Genomic DNA, 17500 nt, shown 5'->3' with positions numbered 1-17500 from the left:
TGTGTGTGTGTGTGTGTGTGTGTGTGTGTGTGTGTGTGTGTGTGTGTGTGTGTGTGTGTGTGTGTGTGTGTGTGGACAATAAGACATCACCAAGTAAAAACTGGACATCTGTAGTCAGAATGGAACGTCCACTTCAACATGTGTGAAAGGGGCCAGCGGTGTTATAGCCGTGAGTCGGTGAGCCGGTGAGCCCAGGCGGACACCTTGAGTCCTGCTAACCCTAACTCCACCTGTGACCGCCTCCCACGGCAACCCCGTCACCGCGGGTGACCCTCAGGGTCGCTGCAAACAGGTGTGCAAACAAGGAAAGTTGAGAAAATGGTGATAAAAGCTGATATCACACGGGGGCTGCTGGGCTCTTTAAAAACTTTAGCCACGCACTGGAACGCCACTCCCTGACAATCTCTGGACACACCCCCCCACCAAGCCCCGCCCCTTGTCCCATTTCACATAGCTAAAGTGGCGTGAGATATGAAAGTATTATGGGGTGGGTGGCGAGTCATGTGTGCCGTCGCTATGACATCAGCTCCAAGGTTCATTTGCATTATCAGAGAGACAGTAGTGCAGTAATAAGGAAGTAGAAAGACCTGTCGGGTGTGTGAAGGAGTGTGAGGGTGTGTGAGAGTGTGTGAGAGTGTGAGGGAGTGTGAGGGTCTGTGAGGGAGTGTGAGGGTGTGTGAGGGAGTGTGAGGGAGTGTGAGGGTGTGTGAGGGAGTGTGAGGGAGTGTGAGGGAGTGTGAGGGTGTGTGAGGGTGTGTGAGGGAGTGTGAGGGTGTGTGAGGGTGTGTGAGGGCACGTGAAGGCGTGTGAAGGCGTGTGAGGGAGTGTGAGAGTGTGAGGGTGTGTGAGGGTGTGTGAGGGAGTGTGAGGGTGTGTGAGGGAGTGTGAGGGTGTGTGAGAGTGTGAGGGAGTGTGAGGGTGTGTGAGGGAGTGTGAGGGTGTGTGAGGGCGTGTGAGGGAGTGTGAGGGAGTGTGAGGGTGTGTGAGGGAGTGTGAGGGAGTGTGAGGGAGTGTGAGGGTGTGTGAGGGTGTGTGAGGGTGTGAGGGTTGAGGGCGTGTGAGGGAGTGTGAGGGCGTGTGAAGGCGTGTGAGGGCGTGTGAGGGCGTGTGAGGGTGTTTGAGGGTGTGTGAAGGCGGGTGAGGGAGTGTGAGGGAGTGTGAGGGTGTGTGAGGGAGTGTGAGAGTGTGTGAGGGAGTGTGAGGGTGTGTGGGGGGGGGGGGGGGGGTTGGATCTCCACTTATCCGCTGAGCAACAAAGGTCAGACCAGCGTGAGACTGAAACAGAGCGGATTGGTTTCTTCTGGGAGGTGTTCCTAGACTTTCAGGTGTAGTCACGTAAACACTGCGACTTTGACTAACAAATTTCATACTTGTGCGTGGTCTTTGCAAACAAAATTACATTTGCTTAGTGGAGGAGTGACATTTGGCTCCTGGAAGAGGAAGTGAACACGACCACCCCAGACTTCCTCCGAGACAGGCAGCGACCAGGCAAAGTCTTAATAAAAACTCTCACAAAGGAAAAGAATACATGAATAATGACACAAGGGTCAGTCCTGCGTAAACAGAAGCTGGAGGAACTCAAGCACCATCGGTCTGGTGGAGACCCTGCACTCATTGTTCTCGCTGTGCAGCTCCGCTGAGCTCAGCTCTTCTCCAGAACGTCTAGATCTTTATCACGCCTGAGGGGCTGATTTAGCCTAAGGGCCACACCTGTCCCCGTGCTGTCTGCACGGTGGTGAAGACCGGGCCACGGTCCGTTTCGTTAGTCTATCGTACGTATTTTGGGACATTCGTTCCCTTAACGTGGCTCCTTTGGGAACTCCAGACAAGGACTGTGTTCTTCTGGTCTCAAGGCAGGAGAGCATTTCATCACCAAGGCTGGTATGTTGAGAACCGGACCGGAGTGTGTGGGCTGAGGAAATCGCAGCGTACTGGTGACGGCTTTATATGAGCTGAAGTTAAATCATAGCGTCCGTTCACTTGGCTATTTTCATTTTAATAGCTGTTTTGAACATTAGTGTTTTAATGTTGAGGTATTTTTGTGTGCTGACCTACAGCTGGACCTAAGAGCCAAAGATCGCAAAACAACAAAAACGTATCAACCCACAGCTTTTGAAAAACAGCTCCAACCGGCTCTGAGCAAGCTCCAAACAAGACGCGTAAAAAAACGCGTGCAGTCACGCTAATCCGGGGTAATCAACCTAATCCTGATGCTAATCGAAAATGAACACACACGAACACACACACACACACACACACACACGCACACACAGTCCCCCGCACAATCACCTCCATAACCCACCTGCGTCATGGCAACCAGGCCAGTAATCGTCTCTCTGCGTTGACGTTGGCGGGGCAGGTGATTTAGAGTCAGGGACGTCGTCTTTCACCACTGTGTGGCCAGGAGCCCCCGAAACCGAATGCTAGCTTTATTGTATCCAATTAATTTTTAATCAAGAACAATTTAGCTGCCCCTGGTCCGCGCAGGCACTGTGGTAGATGGGTGTAATTGGAAAAGACAAGTCAGGAGGAAAACAAATTAAAGATTGAAAAGGCTTGGGTTAGCAGCGCGGGACCCCCAACTACCCCAACCCCCCCCCCCGATAAGGTTGGGGTTCAGGACTGGATGGAGCTGGCACTCTGAAAGTCTTTAACACGTCATTAATGCACCGTTGGAATTTCTGCGATCTGTGGCCAAAACAGCTACACATAACCATGTCATGTCTATAAGGTCCTGACAAGCCTGTGTGTGTGTGTGTGTGTGTGTGTGTGTGTGTGTGTGTGTGTGTGTGTGTGTGTGTGTGTGTGTGTGTTTGTTTATCTTACTGGTGCATCTGTGCTGTATGTTTATCAGACAGCATGTTTGGAGGGGTACGTTGTTTTTCTTCTTGTTTCGGGGCCCGTAATACTCACAAGACTGTCACTCAGCTGTAGGAACCATGGCAACGCACATGACACCAGTGACAATCCAGGAGTCTCTCTCTCTCTCTCTCTCTCTTTCTCTCTCTCCCTCACACACATATTCCTTGTGGTCACAGTACCAGTCAGTGAGGCGCCCCAAACCACCTCACCCTCTCGTGACCTTACACAACACACAAGCAGCCATGGCAACCAGCCACCAATCACATGACAGCACGGAAGAACACGATTATTCACACCATTACTATGACCACACAAGAATCAGGCTGATAGACGTGGTAAAGAACATCCATAAAACTTACACCTGTGCTTATACACACACATGCACGCACACACAAACATGCACGCACGCATGCACACACACACACACACACACACACACACACATTTTCAGCCCTCCAGAGATAATAAAGTCTTATTAGTGTAGTCTTTTCCTCATGTAAGCACAGATATTCTGGTGGTGTACTGTTTCTTTGGCTGCTCTGTGTGTGTGTGTGTGTGTGTGTGTGTGTGTGTGTGTGTTTCAGCACACACTGTGCACATGTGCATGTTGGTGTTCAGTTTAGCCAATGAGGTAGAGGCCATAAAATCAAACCTACACCCATAAGGCAATGACAGGATTACAAGAGAAGCCTTAAATAGCCCAGGGGTGTATCCTACATCCGCACTGAGCTGACTTCAGTTCAGTCTCACAAGTGCCCTTTGTCCCCATACCAATAGGGGTTGTCTGATTACACTGATCCCAGCACAGCTGCCAAGAGCACATAAGAGCACACGTGCCCCTTTTGATGGAGCAAGCCACAAATCGGTGTGATATGTGAAAGCTTGTTTGACTCAGCATGAAACATAACGTAGTGCTGGTTGAGCCTAGCTTGACCAGACTAGATATAAACACACCGAGATGCACCAAACAACTCTGTGTGGTTAGGGGCTAAGAACGTTTTAGCTTAGACTGTGTGTGTGTGTGTGTGTGTGTGTGTGTGTGTGTGTGTGTGTGTGTGTGTGTGTGTGTGTGTGTGTGCCTGACCCTTAGCCAGGAGGTACCCTTAAAAATGAATAAAAGGAATCTACTACTGAACGCAGTGACTAAGGCCTGACTTTGAACACGGTGTTGAACACGCTAAGTTAATGTTAAGTTAATGCACTGAAACAATTATGTGCTGATTAACCAATAAAGTATATCTCACCTATTCTAATCCTCCAGGAAGACTCAATCCATTTGAGGAAGTTATCTTACTTTAATTTCTCTCTCTCTCTTTAACACACACACACACACACACACACACACCTTCTCTGGCATCTTCTCATCTTTCTACTGTGTGTCTGCCAGGCTGCACAACAGCGGTGAAGACTAGCAGACTAGCAGGTTACGAGCACTGCAGTGTGACCTGCTCTGACTGGTTTAACCCCCCCCCAAACTGCAGTAGCCACATGAACAAAGGAAAATCCTTTATGACATCACATGACTCTTTAATTGGACAGACTCCACTCCCCACTGTAATATTTATGACATTTCATCTATCTCTGGTCACCATATCTGTTGTTTCTTATATCTGTAATTGAATATGCCAAATGACCTGTCCACAGAGGTACCACATTACAGTCCAATACAGACCTGTCCACAGAGGTATCACATTACAGTCCAATACAGACCTGTCCACAGAAGTCTAATACCGACCTGTCCACAGAAGTACCACATTACAGTCTAATACAGACCTGTCCACAGAGGTACCACATTACAGTCCAATACAGACCTGTCCACAGAGGTATCACATTATAGTCTAATACAGACCTGTCCACAGAAGTCTAATACCGACCTGTCCACAGAAGTACCACATTACAGTCTAATACAAACCTGTCCACGGAGGCATCACATTACAGTCTAATACAGACCTGTCCACAGAGGTATCACATTACACTCTAATACAGACCTGTCCACAGAAGTACCACATTACAGTCTAATACAGACCTGTCCACAGAAGTATCCCATTACAGTCTAATACAGACCTGTCCACAGAAGTATCCCATTACATTCTAATACAGACCTGTCCACAGAAGTACCACATTACAGTCTAATACAGACATGTCCACAGAGGCATCACATTACAGTCTAATACAGACCTGTCCACAGAGGTATCACATTACATTCTAATACAGACCTGTCCACAGAAGTACCCCATTACATTCTAATACAGACCTGTCAACAGAAGTACCCCATTACATGCTAATACAGACCTGTCCACAGAAGTATCCCATTACAGTCTAATACAGACCTGTCCACAGAGGTATCACATTACAGTCTAATACAGACCTGTCCACAGAGGTACCACATTACAGTCTAATACAGACCTGTCCACAGAGGTATCACATTACAGTCTAATACAGACCTGTCCACAGAGGCACCACATTACAGTCTAATACAGACCTGTCCACAGAGGTATCACATTAGTCTAATACAGACCTGTCCACAGAGGTATTACATTACAGTCTAATACAGACCTGTCTACAGAGGTATCACATTACAGTCTAATACAGACCTGTCCACAGAGGTATCACATTAGTCTAATACAGACAATTGTCAGTGCTGATTGATGTCCCTCTAATTTAAAGTATTTTACACACCCAGAGTCATGAACACAAGTATACATGACATATGTGCATGCACACACACACACACACACACACACACACACACACACACACACACACACACTATCCCTCTATAATGAAGAAACATGTTCTGAGACACGAGTATCACTGTCCATCACTCGTCTTCACACTGGGCTGCAACCACAACAATGTGGTTTTACACACTGGTGACCTTGGGAACCTGCCCCTGTGGGCCCAGGTGCGGACAGTGAGTGGATCTGGGCTCCCTAGTGTGGGCCCCAGGCCCCGATAGTACTGACTATCCCCAAGTACATCTATAAAGTGAAAGTAGTCTTTCAGTGTTTATTAAAACACACCCCTAAACATCATCATCTCATATGTGGGGGGGGTGGATTGTTAAACTGAAGACTTTAAAGACTTTAAGAACAGAACACACGGTTTGTCCTCCTGTGAGATTCTTGTCTCTTCTCTTTTTTGTGAAATTGTGGTAAGACTCAATATTTAATACTGAAACCCACGTGTAGGCGTAAGCCTGCTAAGCTTGTTTGCATGCAGGGTTTGTTGTGCATGTTGTCTTTGCTTTGCCCTTTATGCATCAGATGTAAGTGGGCTGGAATGTGTGTCATGTTTTGAAGGGCTGAAGTGACACGTGTGTGTGCACCGAGTTCCCTGGAACATGGCCAGGCAAGTTTTTGTGCACATCACGCACATTGCAGAAATTGAACCGTGCACTATTCTGAGTGTGCTCTCTGTTGCACAAACGATCTCACAAGATTATGGCTCACAGAATGACGTTCATTACGTCCTCAGACAAATTCAGCCGTTTCGCAACGCAGTTATAATTGTATCAATTGTTGATGAAATGCGATGATGATTATGTATGCACCCCTCTGTGCTTGCATGCCACAGGCGTCGGATTGACGCTCGAGCCCGAAGATTCCTGCAGAGAAATACTTAATCGTGGCTGTCGGCGAGGCAATAACTTGATACTCAAACACGTTCATAAAGTCTAAAACCCCCTGCAGAGAGGCACCTTCACCTTGTTGGCTTACTCCCGCGAACGCATACTCACGCGCACACCGTTCGCTTTTTCTGTCACACAGGCCGTGACATACCGCCCGAAGGAGGTATCGCACACGCAGTGCTAACCAGTACCTCCGCAGATTTGTTATGCAACCCAGCGCAATTCAAAACCCGAAATCAACAGACTTGAGTTCAGCCTGTCTAGTCTTATGTAAGCTATGTGAGTTCTAAGATTAGCAAGGGAGCGCAGCCTATACAGTCCAGCAGCTACGGAGAGGATGGGGGGTGTGTGGCAGAAACAGCACGCGACCTTTAAAACCCCTGTGTGACCGGTGTACGAGAGGTGTCCCCAACAGAGACGTGTCCACAACAGAGACGTGTCCACAACTAAGAGATGTCCACAACAGAGACGTGTCCCCAACAGAAACGTATCCCCAACAGAAACGTGTCCCCAAAAGAGATGTGTCCCCAAAAGAGATGTGTCCCCAACAGTGACGTGTCCCCAACAGTTGTCCATAAACCAGCTGTTAAACCCCACTGTTGACCCCACTGTTGACCATCACCTGTATTTCGGTTTTAATTTCATTTACAGGCGTCCGAGTAAATGTTTAATGTTTATGTTTACGTATGATGTCATTTGGCCCGCCTCGCGCGCTCACTCGATCGGCTTCTTCTCTCCGTGCGAAAGCGCGCGCGTGTCCCCGAGCAGCGCGCGCGTGTCCCGAGCAGCACGCGCGTGCCAGAACGTGTTCCTCGTTGTTGTTGTTTTGGTGTGTGGATTGCGGTGCGCGCGCTACTCTCTCCACTTTCACTGGCGAATTTCTAACACTATATATATACAGTGTTGGATACTATATATACAGACCTATATAAATATATAGATATATACACGGATATGGCTCCTACCTTCCAGCCCGCCGAGCTGTTGCTGTCCCCTTTGTCTTTGAAATACAGCACATTTTGGACCATCCACTCGTAGATCTGGGAGAGAGTGAGTCTCTTGTCTGGCGCGCTCTCGATGGCCTTGGTAATCAGGTCTGCGTACGACAGGTTGCCCCACGCGTTTCTGCGCGAGGACGTCTTCCGCGGGGTCTGCTGCTGGCCGCTCGCGCCGCCGTCGCTCTGAGGCGCGAGCGGGGGCGCGCGAGGACGGCGGAGACGCCGCGGTGTCCCGGTCCGCACCGGAGCGCGCTCCGTCCCCCGGCGGTCCAGCCTCGCTCGCGGTGACGGCCATGGCCGTGTCGTCCTCGTCGTCCTCCTCCTCGGGAATGATGTCCGTGTCGGTGGATTCGGGCTTGGTCGAGCTGGACTCCGGTAACGGCCAGGTGCACGACCGCGGCCGCTTCTGGGGCTCGAAGTCCGGATCTATGTTGACGTCCAGATCGGACGGAGGTTCTGGGGGACGTGGACTCCGCCATTGAGATGTCCGAGCTACACCGCTCCACGCAAGTCCGTGTTGAAGTTAGACAGGTAGTGGCGAGCCGTCCCGGTTCCGTCCCATGAATCCGTCTTCACGACCAGAACAACCCGGCGATGCGCGCAGATCGTGCACGTCAACACTCCTGGAGTTTAGAACACACACGCACGTCTATTGTAAGATCCCCACGAAACAGCCCGCTAATCACTACACACACCTTACAAATAAATCATATTCTTACAGCTGGTTACATTAAAGATGCGAATTTGCTTTCCATATAAGAGCTATTTTATTTTTTTAAAGGTTGTTTTGTGATGAAACGCCGAAAGTGGTCCACACGGTTCACCGAGACCCGTCCAGATGCCTCCCCACGCAGAGGTGTGTGTGTGTGTGTGTGTCGCAGTCCAAATCAAGCCGAGCACTGATGTAATGCGCCTATATACGCGAGGACCACGGGGGGACGCGCGTGGACCAGCTACAGCATCCCAGTGGAGCCAGACACACCGCCACACTGGGACCAGTACAACACATCCACACCGCCACACTGGGACCAGTACATCAAACGGGTACACACGTCACTAATAAAGACACGCGGCCGCACGCGCACTCCCGTTTGCACCGTGACGTTTCTCCCTTTTCGCTCCTGAGTTGATTTAAGAGCAGCAGGAGGAGGAGGAGGAGAGGAAGAGGAGGAGAGAGGAGGAAGAGGAGGAGAGAGGAAGAGGAGACGCGTCTGCACGGAGGGACGAACCAACACGGACGTGCACTCGGAAACTCTGGGTGGTCCCTTACCGGGACAAAATACCACCCGAAACAGCAGACACACTCTTCTCCGCGCCCGGTCTCGCTACTAAATCCTGCACGGTCCCGATCCTCCTTCGGTACCCTCGCGAGCTCCACTTCATCTCACGGAGAACGGAACCGGAGCCCGACGGCGCTGGCGCAGCCCGAGTGCACGGTGTCGCCCTTTAAAGGGCCACGGCGCTGCGGTACCGCCACACACGGGCATGTCCACACACGCACCAGCCTCCCGGACCCACCGATATAGTTCAAGTTCAAGAAGGTCTGAACGGTCGTTCAAGTTCCGTCAGATTGCAGCTGCGCCACGAACATGTTTTTACGGGTCGAACTCAATGATCAGCTTTTGACGAACAAGCTCATATTAAAGGGACAGCGATTCATTCCCCAACATAGTGGCATTTTGTCTTTTTTCACACTCGTCTTTTAAAACAAACTACAGACCAGATCACCGTGTCATTAAATATCCCATATTTCCACTTTACCTTCAGATGGATTTCTCCTCGCTGGCCCATTAATCCCGTGTTAAGTTTCTCCTTGAAGGTGGAGGACACGCCCCCTCCAGCTCCGACGTGCATGACGTCATTCAGTCCATAATTAAAAACTTCTACGTCCTCCTCCTCCTCCTCCTCCTCCTCCCTCTTCACCCCCCCCCTCTTTGTTCCCATGAAGACGTTTCTCGGAGCTGCGCAGTAGCGCCCACGGCGACGCGCTCTTAGTGCACGTGAAGGAATGCGCGCGCCCGTTCCACCTGTGTGCGCATCACGAGTCGGCGAACGCGCACCAAGATTTCTGCATGAATCACCGAGGGTTTATTTGACGGGACGGTTGGTTGTGCCTGGGCTCGGTTCTGTGGGCAGTGATGCACTAAAGCGGGATGGTGTTTCTGCTTCAGCGAGCACCAAGCGGACGCGGCACTAGCGGTGACGAGGTGCGGCCCGTGCGGACGGTGCTGGGTCGATCATCTGGTGCAGACACCACCATGATGGACCTTCTCACTGCGCTTCTGAAGGCAACACTCGCGTCCCCGTTTGCAGCATGATTTAAGATAAGCCCTCCCGCCCCGCCCCGCCCCCGTCTCCTTTGTTTGCAGCTCGCCCCGCCCCGAAACGAGGGGCGGGACGTCATCCCATGTTTTATTTTATTTCATTTTGATGTATTTTTTTTATCCTTATTATGCTTTAATTGTCCTCTTCTTGTCCTTTTTCGTCATCTCGAGGACATGAGCGCTGGACACCGAGACACTCTACTGCAGGATTTGACATGGGAACCTGTGGCTGACAGTAAACAAACATTCACAACAATAACAAACACACACAAACAAAAACATTAAACACAAAAACACTAAACACACACTCACGTGCAGCCCACACAATAACTGTCCTCTGCTGCCATCTGATGGTCCATGGGCGAAACGACCCAGAAAGAAGCGATCGCCATTTGTAGACCAGAGTGGTGATGTTCACCTAGAACCATGGATCTACAACCTTAATCTAATGTCATGTTAATGTAATCTACAACCTTAATCTACTGTAATGTTAACGTAATTTACAACCGAGGAATACTGCGCCAGCTGATTTTGCTAGGGACCTGAAGTAAGGCGTTAGATGTAGTGCCACACATCTAGTGCAGAGAAACAACATGACATCTGTACGTTTACACTGACATTGTCCAAAACTGTGGAATAGGAAATGCTTTTTATTGACTTATAATTCAGCTGAGCGCATATAAATGAATTAGCTACATACCTTAAAACTGATGTCAACAAAATGTCTTTAGAAACTCAGCAGTGAGTCAAGGTCTGAGTTGGTGTGGTTGTTTACTGCTGCTAAATTGGACCTCGTCTCAAGGCTCCATGAATACATGTCTGTATGGCCCGGTTAACACTGATGTGAACTGGCGCTCCCTGAATCTCATTCACTGCTAGTTTTGGTACTATTGCTTAGACAAATTACGTATATCCAATCTGCCCGTTATTGCTCAGTAGTGAATTTACAAAATTACAGCATGGTGTAGAAAGGTAGAAATGGATATATTTATCTCATCCTCTCTTCTAAAACAGTGAAATCTTGCAAGAACGTGGCGTCTTCAGAAAAATCACTAGGCTGTAATGGTGAGAACATCATGAGCCTACAAACACGTATCGGAATTCAACGTCATTAAATATTAACGACCCACAAACACTGTATAATCAGACTGAGGATCAAGTACAAAACATGGTTCATTTTATTCAAATAAATATTCCGTTTAACGTTATATCTTCACATGCAGCGTTTTCCTCCACTCGCTTCCTCTAAACCACCATTAGAGGGCGCTATATACCACCATAATCCTATTGTATGGCGGTAAACTACAATAGTAGTCTATAAATTAGTATAATTCCCTTACTAACAATTAGTATAATTCCTTACTAACAACCTCATACACAAATACGTACAAATACACACGCACAGTCACCGTGTAATGATTATTATGTTATTTTAGAACAACTTAGAGAAAAGAAGTGGCGAATATTACGACTATTCAGTGTTATGGTTGTGTCCCCTGCACTTCTAGTGTCAACCACTAGGGGTGCTGTTGGCTATGTGGACCCTACACACACGCTTTAGCTATTAACGGTCCCTAATTAATCAGCTGCGTGTTGGGAGAACAGAGTGGTGAAAATATATAGAACTACAGCTTACTGACGTGAGGATTTATATTATATATACATCTCAAACCAGTTTCGGGCGGTTCTTTATTATAAACGAATGCAGTTTTATACCGTTTAACGCAGGTTACTTTAAACGACATGATCCTTCTGTAACGCTAGTTTTTCTAAGTGCTGAGAGTGATTCTGAATATGTGAGTCATACAACAGGCGTCAGTGCTGTCCCGTTTAAATGTTATTTCATTGTTTTCAAATATTACACTTTTAATTTTATTTTAACTGTAATCCCAATTGCTGGTTGCTTTCTTTACAAATATGGGCCTAAACGCCATCATACACACTGTAGACATGTTTTTTTAATCAAGAATTAAAAGCAATAGCTCCACTTCCACTCATGCTGACCAAAATAACGGCGGCGTCGGTAACGGTGTGCGCGCGCGTCTCCCCAGCATCGCTCCGTCTGCATCTCCGCCAGTCGCCACAGCGACGTCTCCTCCTCGGACGTGAAGAGTGTTGGTCTCTTCTCTGCCTCCTGAACGGTGGACAGTGCGGCAGATTACCACCAACCCACGCAGAAACTGCGAGGTATTTAGAGTAAATCTAAAATTAACTTACGTTTAAATTAACTGGTAATGTGTAAAAAAAAAAAAGTTTCTTGTGTCAACCGGTTTCAGGTGATGAACAATCTTTTTGTAATGAAGGGCTGAAATATTTGCTCACAGAGGCTGTTCGCTGGCTATAATGTCTCAGTTTTTCTTACATATCCAACACTGACTGTCAGACACTTCCACTGGTTTGGTTTGAGTTGGCATCATGGCCAAAATCGTCTCACACCGGACACTGAACTCTGACCTTCATCCTGCTCAGACAGGCAGTACGCACACACGTGACCTTTTGGTCATAGAAAATGTCAATGAGTGTTGGACCCTCAACGCGGCCTTCAACCACGGGCACATTACCAATGATGACCGTGAATTACTGACATATCTCCAGATAATCACTCGCACCTAAAGGTTGAAATATTCACACACACACACATACACCCCCCCCACACACACACACACGTTGAATGTTTTAGCTTAATCTAAAATAATCTATTATTAAATGATTGACTTGGTACTTGTTATCATTAGCAGGAGAGTCTAAGAGGAGAAAAATACCTTGTGTCTTTAAGATTTCCCTTTTAGCCATGAAAGAGGCGTGTGGCGAGTGTGGTGAGTGGAGTGAGTTTGTGCAGAATGTGAAGTGTGTGTGGAGTGTAATGTTTTCCAAGTTGCCTATGTACCTTTTCAGCCATCTCTGTCTCTCTGTCTCTCTCTCTCTCTGTCCGTTCTTTGCTACCCTCTTGAATTTCTCTCTTTCCCTCCATTTTCGAAGATAACATGCAGCAGTGTGATCCGCATGTGTGTGTGCAACAGTGTGCTCGTGTGTGTGGGTGTGTATGGATGCAACAGTGTGCCTGTGCGTGTGTGTGTGTGTGTGTGTGTGTGTGTGTGTGGGGGGGGGGGGGGGGGGGGGGGTGCAACAGTGTGCCGTGTGGTAACCAAGCAGGAAGGCACATTAAAAACATGCTGACATTGTCCCGACTGCATTAGTCTGGCCATGAAGATAAAGAAAGTTGAGGACTCTTCACACACACACCCACACACACACACACACACCCACACACACACACACACACACACACACACAGAGTGGATGGAAGTGAACAGCACTCTCGAGGTCTGAAGGACACACACACACACTCTGCTCCATTAGGGAACGGCTGATTCTCTCCCCCTACTGAACAAAGAGTTATGACATGCAACAGCACAACTGGTAATATACATCTCTCTCTCTCTCTCTCTCTCCTCTCTCTCTCTCTCTCTCTCTCTCTCCCTCTCTCTCTCTCTCTCTCTCTCTCCTCTCTCCCTCTCTCTCTCTCTCTCTCTCTCTCTCTCTCCTTCCCACTCTTTCTCCCCCCCCCCCTCTCTTTCTCGTGCCTTACACACAGATCTTGCTGAGGGTTCTTGAAGCCAAGGCCGCTGTGCTAGCCGGACTGGTCTGTGGTTCTGAGGTCCATTTGGGAGTTAGAACTCATGGGTGCCGTTTCCTGCTCTGAGCCGGGCCGCCATAACGACGCCTCGTTACGCTGAGCAGAACGACGCAGGGGGGGAAGGAAGGAGCAGTTAACGAGTAAACAGACCAACGCACGTGCGATGAAGACGCGGGTGAAAAGTGGGTCGGGTTGCAGCTGTGGAGACCCGGGTGGAGGGCAAAGCACAGACCGATCCGGACCAGCACAAACGCAGATCCGCTCCTCGAGGCTGTCACGTCCAATAAGAACCTCCAGCACACGTTTGAGTGGACTCTGAACGTCCGCACACGCCAGGCATTCGCTGCCCGTGTGTTCTGTGTATTTCAGAACAGCCGTTTGTTCCGTACAGGAGACGAAGGGGACCAGTTGGACTCTGGCTGGCTGTTCTCATCTCATCGGAACTCTGAAGGACCTTTTAACAACATTCCCAAACACGAATGCTTGTGGGTTTTTGTACCAGAGCAGGGCTTGGGCTTTAGAGACGGCCACACTGCAGTTAGGTACATCTTCAGATGCCCGAGCTGTAGATTCCTTTCAGAAGTTTGTTTCCATTTTGTTGTTTACAACGTTTGTTGTAAACGTCCATTACATACACACACCAGATGATATAAAACAGTAATTTTTCAGACCACAACAAGTTCAGCCTACATTGATCAATGTTGTGTCTGTGTGCTTTTACTGCCTTATTGAGTCCTGGAGCCATAGCCTGTTTTCTTTAGTGCTGCCCTTATTGTAAGAAGCGCTTTCAATCTAACCTGTTTGGGGTTGCATGCTTTTCTTTATATAACTGTTAAAACTGCAGGAGACATGGGGGGACTCCTCTGCTGTATCAGACTGCAGTCTGGCGCCCTCTGCAGGCCATTTCCGCACTAGCAGCCATTAGCTGCATGTTGTTGACTTTTTAATTAGATTTAAATGTGCATAAAAACCACCTGCATATGTAAACATATTTCACAGGCTCGAACTCACCTCATTCGTGCGTGCACTGCTTACTCAGTGACAGCAGGACTGCTACACTTTTGAATGTGGACAAAGATAACAAATGTCACACACTTTGACATTATTTGTTCATGTGTGTTGGCATTTATTTGCATGTACACTTAAGCAAAACTTTCAGCTAATTTACATGCATATGTAAGTGAACTGTCAGCTAATTTGCATGTATACTTAAGCAAAAAAAAAATCTGCCAGTTTGTTCTTGGAAAAGGGCCTGTGTCACATCTGGGTCATACGCAATTAGGAACCTCCTACCAAACATGATTCCTGATGTTTCAGACTCTTGAAGGAAGGCACAGAGGCCAAGATGCAGGTTCTAGACTTACCTCAGACTCACATAAGACACTCCAGACTTACCTCAGACTCACGTAAGACACTACAGACTTACCTCAGGCTCACATTAGACACTCCAGACTTACCTCAGTCTCACGTAAGACACTCCAGACTTACCTCAGACTCACGTAAGGACACTCCAGACTTACCACAGTCTCACGTAAGACACTCCAGACTTACCTCAGACTCACGTAAGACACTCCAGACTTACCTCAGACTCACATAAGACACTCCAGACTTACCTCAGACTCACATAAGACACTCCAGACTTACCTCAGACTCACGTAAGACACTCCAGACTTACCTCAGACTCACGTAAGACACTCCAGACTTACCTCAGACTCACGTAAGACACTCCAGACTTACCACAGTCTCACGTAAGACACTCCAGACTTACCTCAGACTCACGTAAGACACTCCAGACTTACCTCAGACTCACGTAAGACACTCCAGACTTACCTCAGACTCACATAAGACACTCCAGACTTACCTCAGACTCACGTAAGACACTCCAGACTTACCTCAGACTCACATAAGACACTCCAGACTTACCTCAGACTCACATAAGACACTCCAGACTTATCTCAGACTCACGTAAGACACTTCAGACTTACCTCAGACTCACGTAAGACACTTCAGACTTACCTCAGACTCACGTAAGACACTCCAGATTTACCTCAGACTCACGTAAGACACTCCAGACTTACCTCAGACTCACGTAAGACACTCCAGACTTACCTCAGACTCACATAAGACACTCCAGACTTACCTCAGACTCACGTAAGACACTCCAGACTTACCACTTACCACAGTCTCACGTAAGACACTCCAGACTTACCTCAGACTCACATAAGACACTCCAGACTTACCTCAGACTCACATAAGACACTCCAGACTTACCACAGTCTCACGTAAGACACTCCAGACTTACCTCAGACTCACGTAAGACACTCCAGACTTATCTCAGGACTCACGTAAGATGCTGGGATTAAGAAGTCATCTTCACACACTCACTTTGTCACAGAGCTCTTTGAAGGTGCAGTCAGTGATGGTTCCACAAGTCTTGCTAGGGTTACCTGTCTGCCCTGAACCGTCAACACCCTCTGCCTGGTTACTATAGCAACACCAAGAGAAGACAGCATCAGGCACTGTGGTACAGAAACAGGAGCATAACACTGATACTACAGAGAGAACACAACTAATCACACTTCACTCTGCTTCAAGATCAACAACACACACACACACACACACACACACACACACACACACACACACACACACACACACACACACACACACGTCAAATGATCTGACCATCATGTTGTCTGAAGGTCAACTCCTGGACCAGAGTTTCAACACAAGCCTCCGCACCAGGTTCCCTCCATCTGCAGAGAGCAGGAGTGAGACGTGTCAAGAGTGAAACGTGATAGAGGATGAAATGAGGTGAGTCTGTAGAGCTCAGATCAAACAGCGTGGTGTAGGGTCTTGTTACGATCCTCACAGCCCCTCAATAGCACAGGATGTTGGAATCAAAACAAACATCATGACTGTCAATGGAAGCACCAACTGTGTACACACACACACACACACACACACACACACACACACACACACACACACACACACATGTGTATGTTCTCTTGGGCCACCTACAGGGGGTGGAGGGCTACTGCAATGATGTGTCACAGATTAGAGACCAGGAGGTACATACAGAGCTTTAGAGACCAGGAGGTACCTACAGAGCTTTAGAGACCAGCAGGTACCTACAGAGCTTTAGAGACCAGGAGGGTACCTACAGAGCTTTAGAGACCAGCAGGTACCTACAGCGCACCCCCACTCTCTCCACAGGAGTGTACTCACTACAACAAATACAGATGGGTATGATCTGGTAAATGTTGTAGGTTCTTCCAAAGCTTCTGATCTTCTAGTACTAAACCCTGACGGGTGCGAAGTGCCGTGATTCTGGACTGGAGGTCTCGACCCGATTCACCACTTGGTGTTGAGTCACATTTTCAGTCTATCCATCTGTACTATTCCAGGGGTGTTTTAAGAGGTTCTGGTGGGACACCGGCTGGAGAACTGTGATTCCAAACCTCCACCACACCCTCTGGTTCTGCTTCACCGCTGTCAAAGAACGACGCTGGGGACCTGAACACTCAATCCAGACGGCCTGCCAGTCCGGGTAGACGCTCGAACACGAGTGCGTCCGTGCTCGAAGAAACACTCAGACCGAACAAAGTGTCAGAGACACAAGATGACAGAAAAAGAGGCTCATGAAAGGAATGGGTGATTATTTTTAACAGGAGTAATAATATGTGGTATTACTCGAGGAGGCCTCTGCCTGAATCAGTCCTTCAATGACAGCTCCGGCGAATTATGAAATCAGTGAATTTCTCACCACCCTCCTCCTTGAACCGGGGGATAATTAGCAATCACCACACGGAGCGAGAGGAATCATATATTCTTCCCTCCGGCCCCTCCTTCCGCGGGGCTCCTCTCTCATTCTCCTGAGCTGTCAACTTTTCTCTCCCGAGCCCAGAGTTGCGCGGGCCGAGCCGATTGGCTGAATCGGGCGTAATGACAGCCTGACAAACCGCGTGCGTCGCCAGACAAAAGAGGCAGTGGTGCTCCGTCAGCTCCGTCAGCCCCGTGTGACCTCCACCACGAGTCGCCGGTA

General features: G+C 48.4%; 1 protein-coding gene and 1 long non-coding RNA gene across 2 annotated transcripts in view; one reads left to right on the top strand and one right to left on the bottom strand.

Moving 5' to 3' along the window:
- Nucleotides 1-7673, bottom strand: part of foxo3b (forkhead box O3b) — a 34894-nt gene extending 27221 nt beyond the window's left edge. The window contains exon 1 of the mRNA XM_076988211.1: nt 7459-7673. Coding sequence (XP_076844326.1) covers nt 7459-7521 — 63 coding nt within the window. The 5' untranslated portion in view covers nt 7522-7673. The remainder of the gene's footprint in view (nt 1-7458) is intronic.
- A 4193-nt stretch (nt 7674-11866) lies between these two features.
- Nucleotides 11867-14147, top strand: LOC143489292 (uncharacterized). Its single transcript, XR_013124635.1, has 2 exons — nt 11867-12002; nt 13411-14147. It is a non-coding gene; the product is annotated as an uncharacterized LOC143489292 (long non-coding RNA).
- The last annotated feature ends 3353 nt before the right edge of the window (nt 14148-17500 follow it).

Source organism: Brachyhypopomus gauderio, unplaced genomic scaffold (genome assembly GCF_052324685.1).
Source record: "Brachyhypopomus gauderio isolate BG-103 unplaced genomic scaffold, BGAUD_0.2 sc60, whole genome shotgun sequence".
Classification (NCBI taxonomy): domain Eukaryota; kingdom Metazoa; phylum Chordata; class Actinopteri; order Gymnotiformes; family Hypopomidae; genus Brachyhypopomus; species Brachyhypopomus gauderio.
This window is presented reverse-complemented; position numbering and strand designations above follow the sequence as displayed.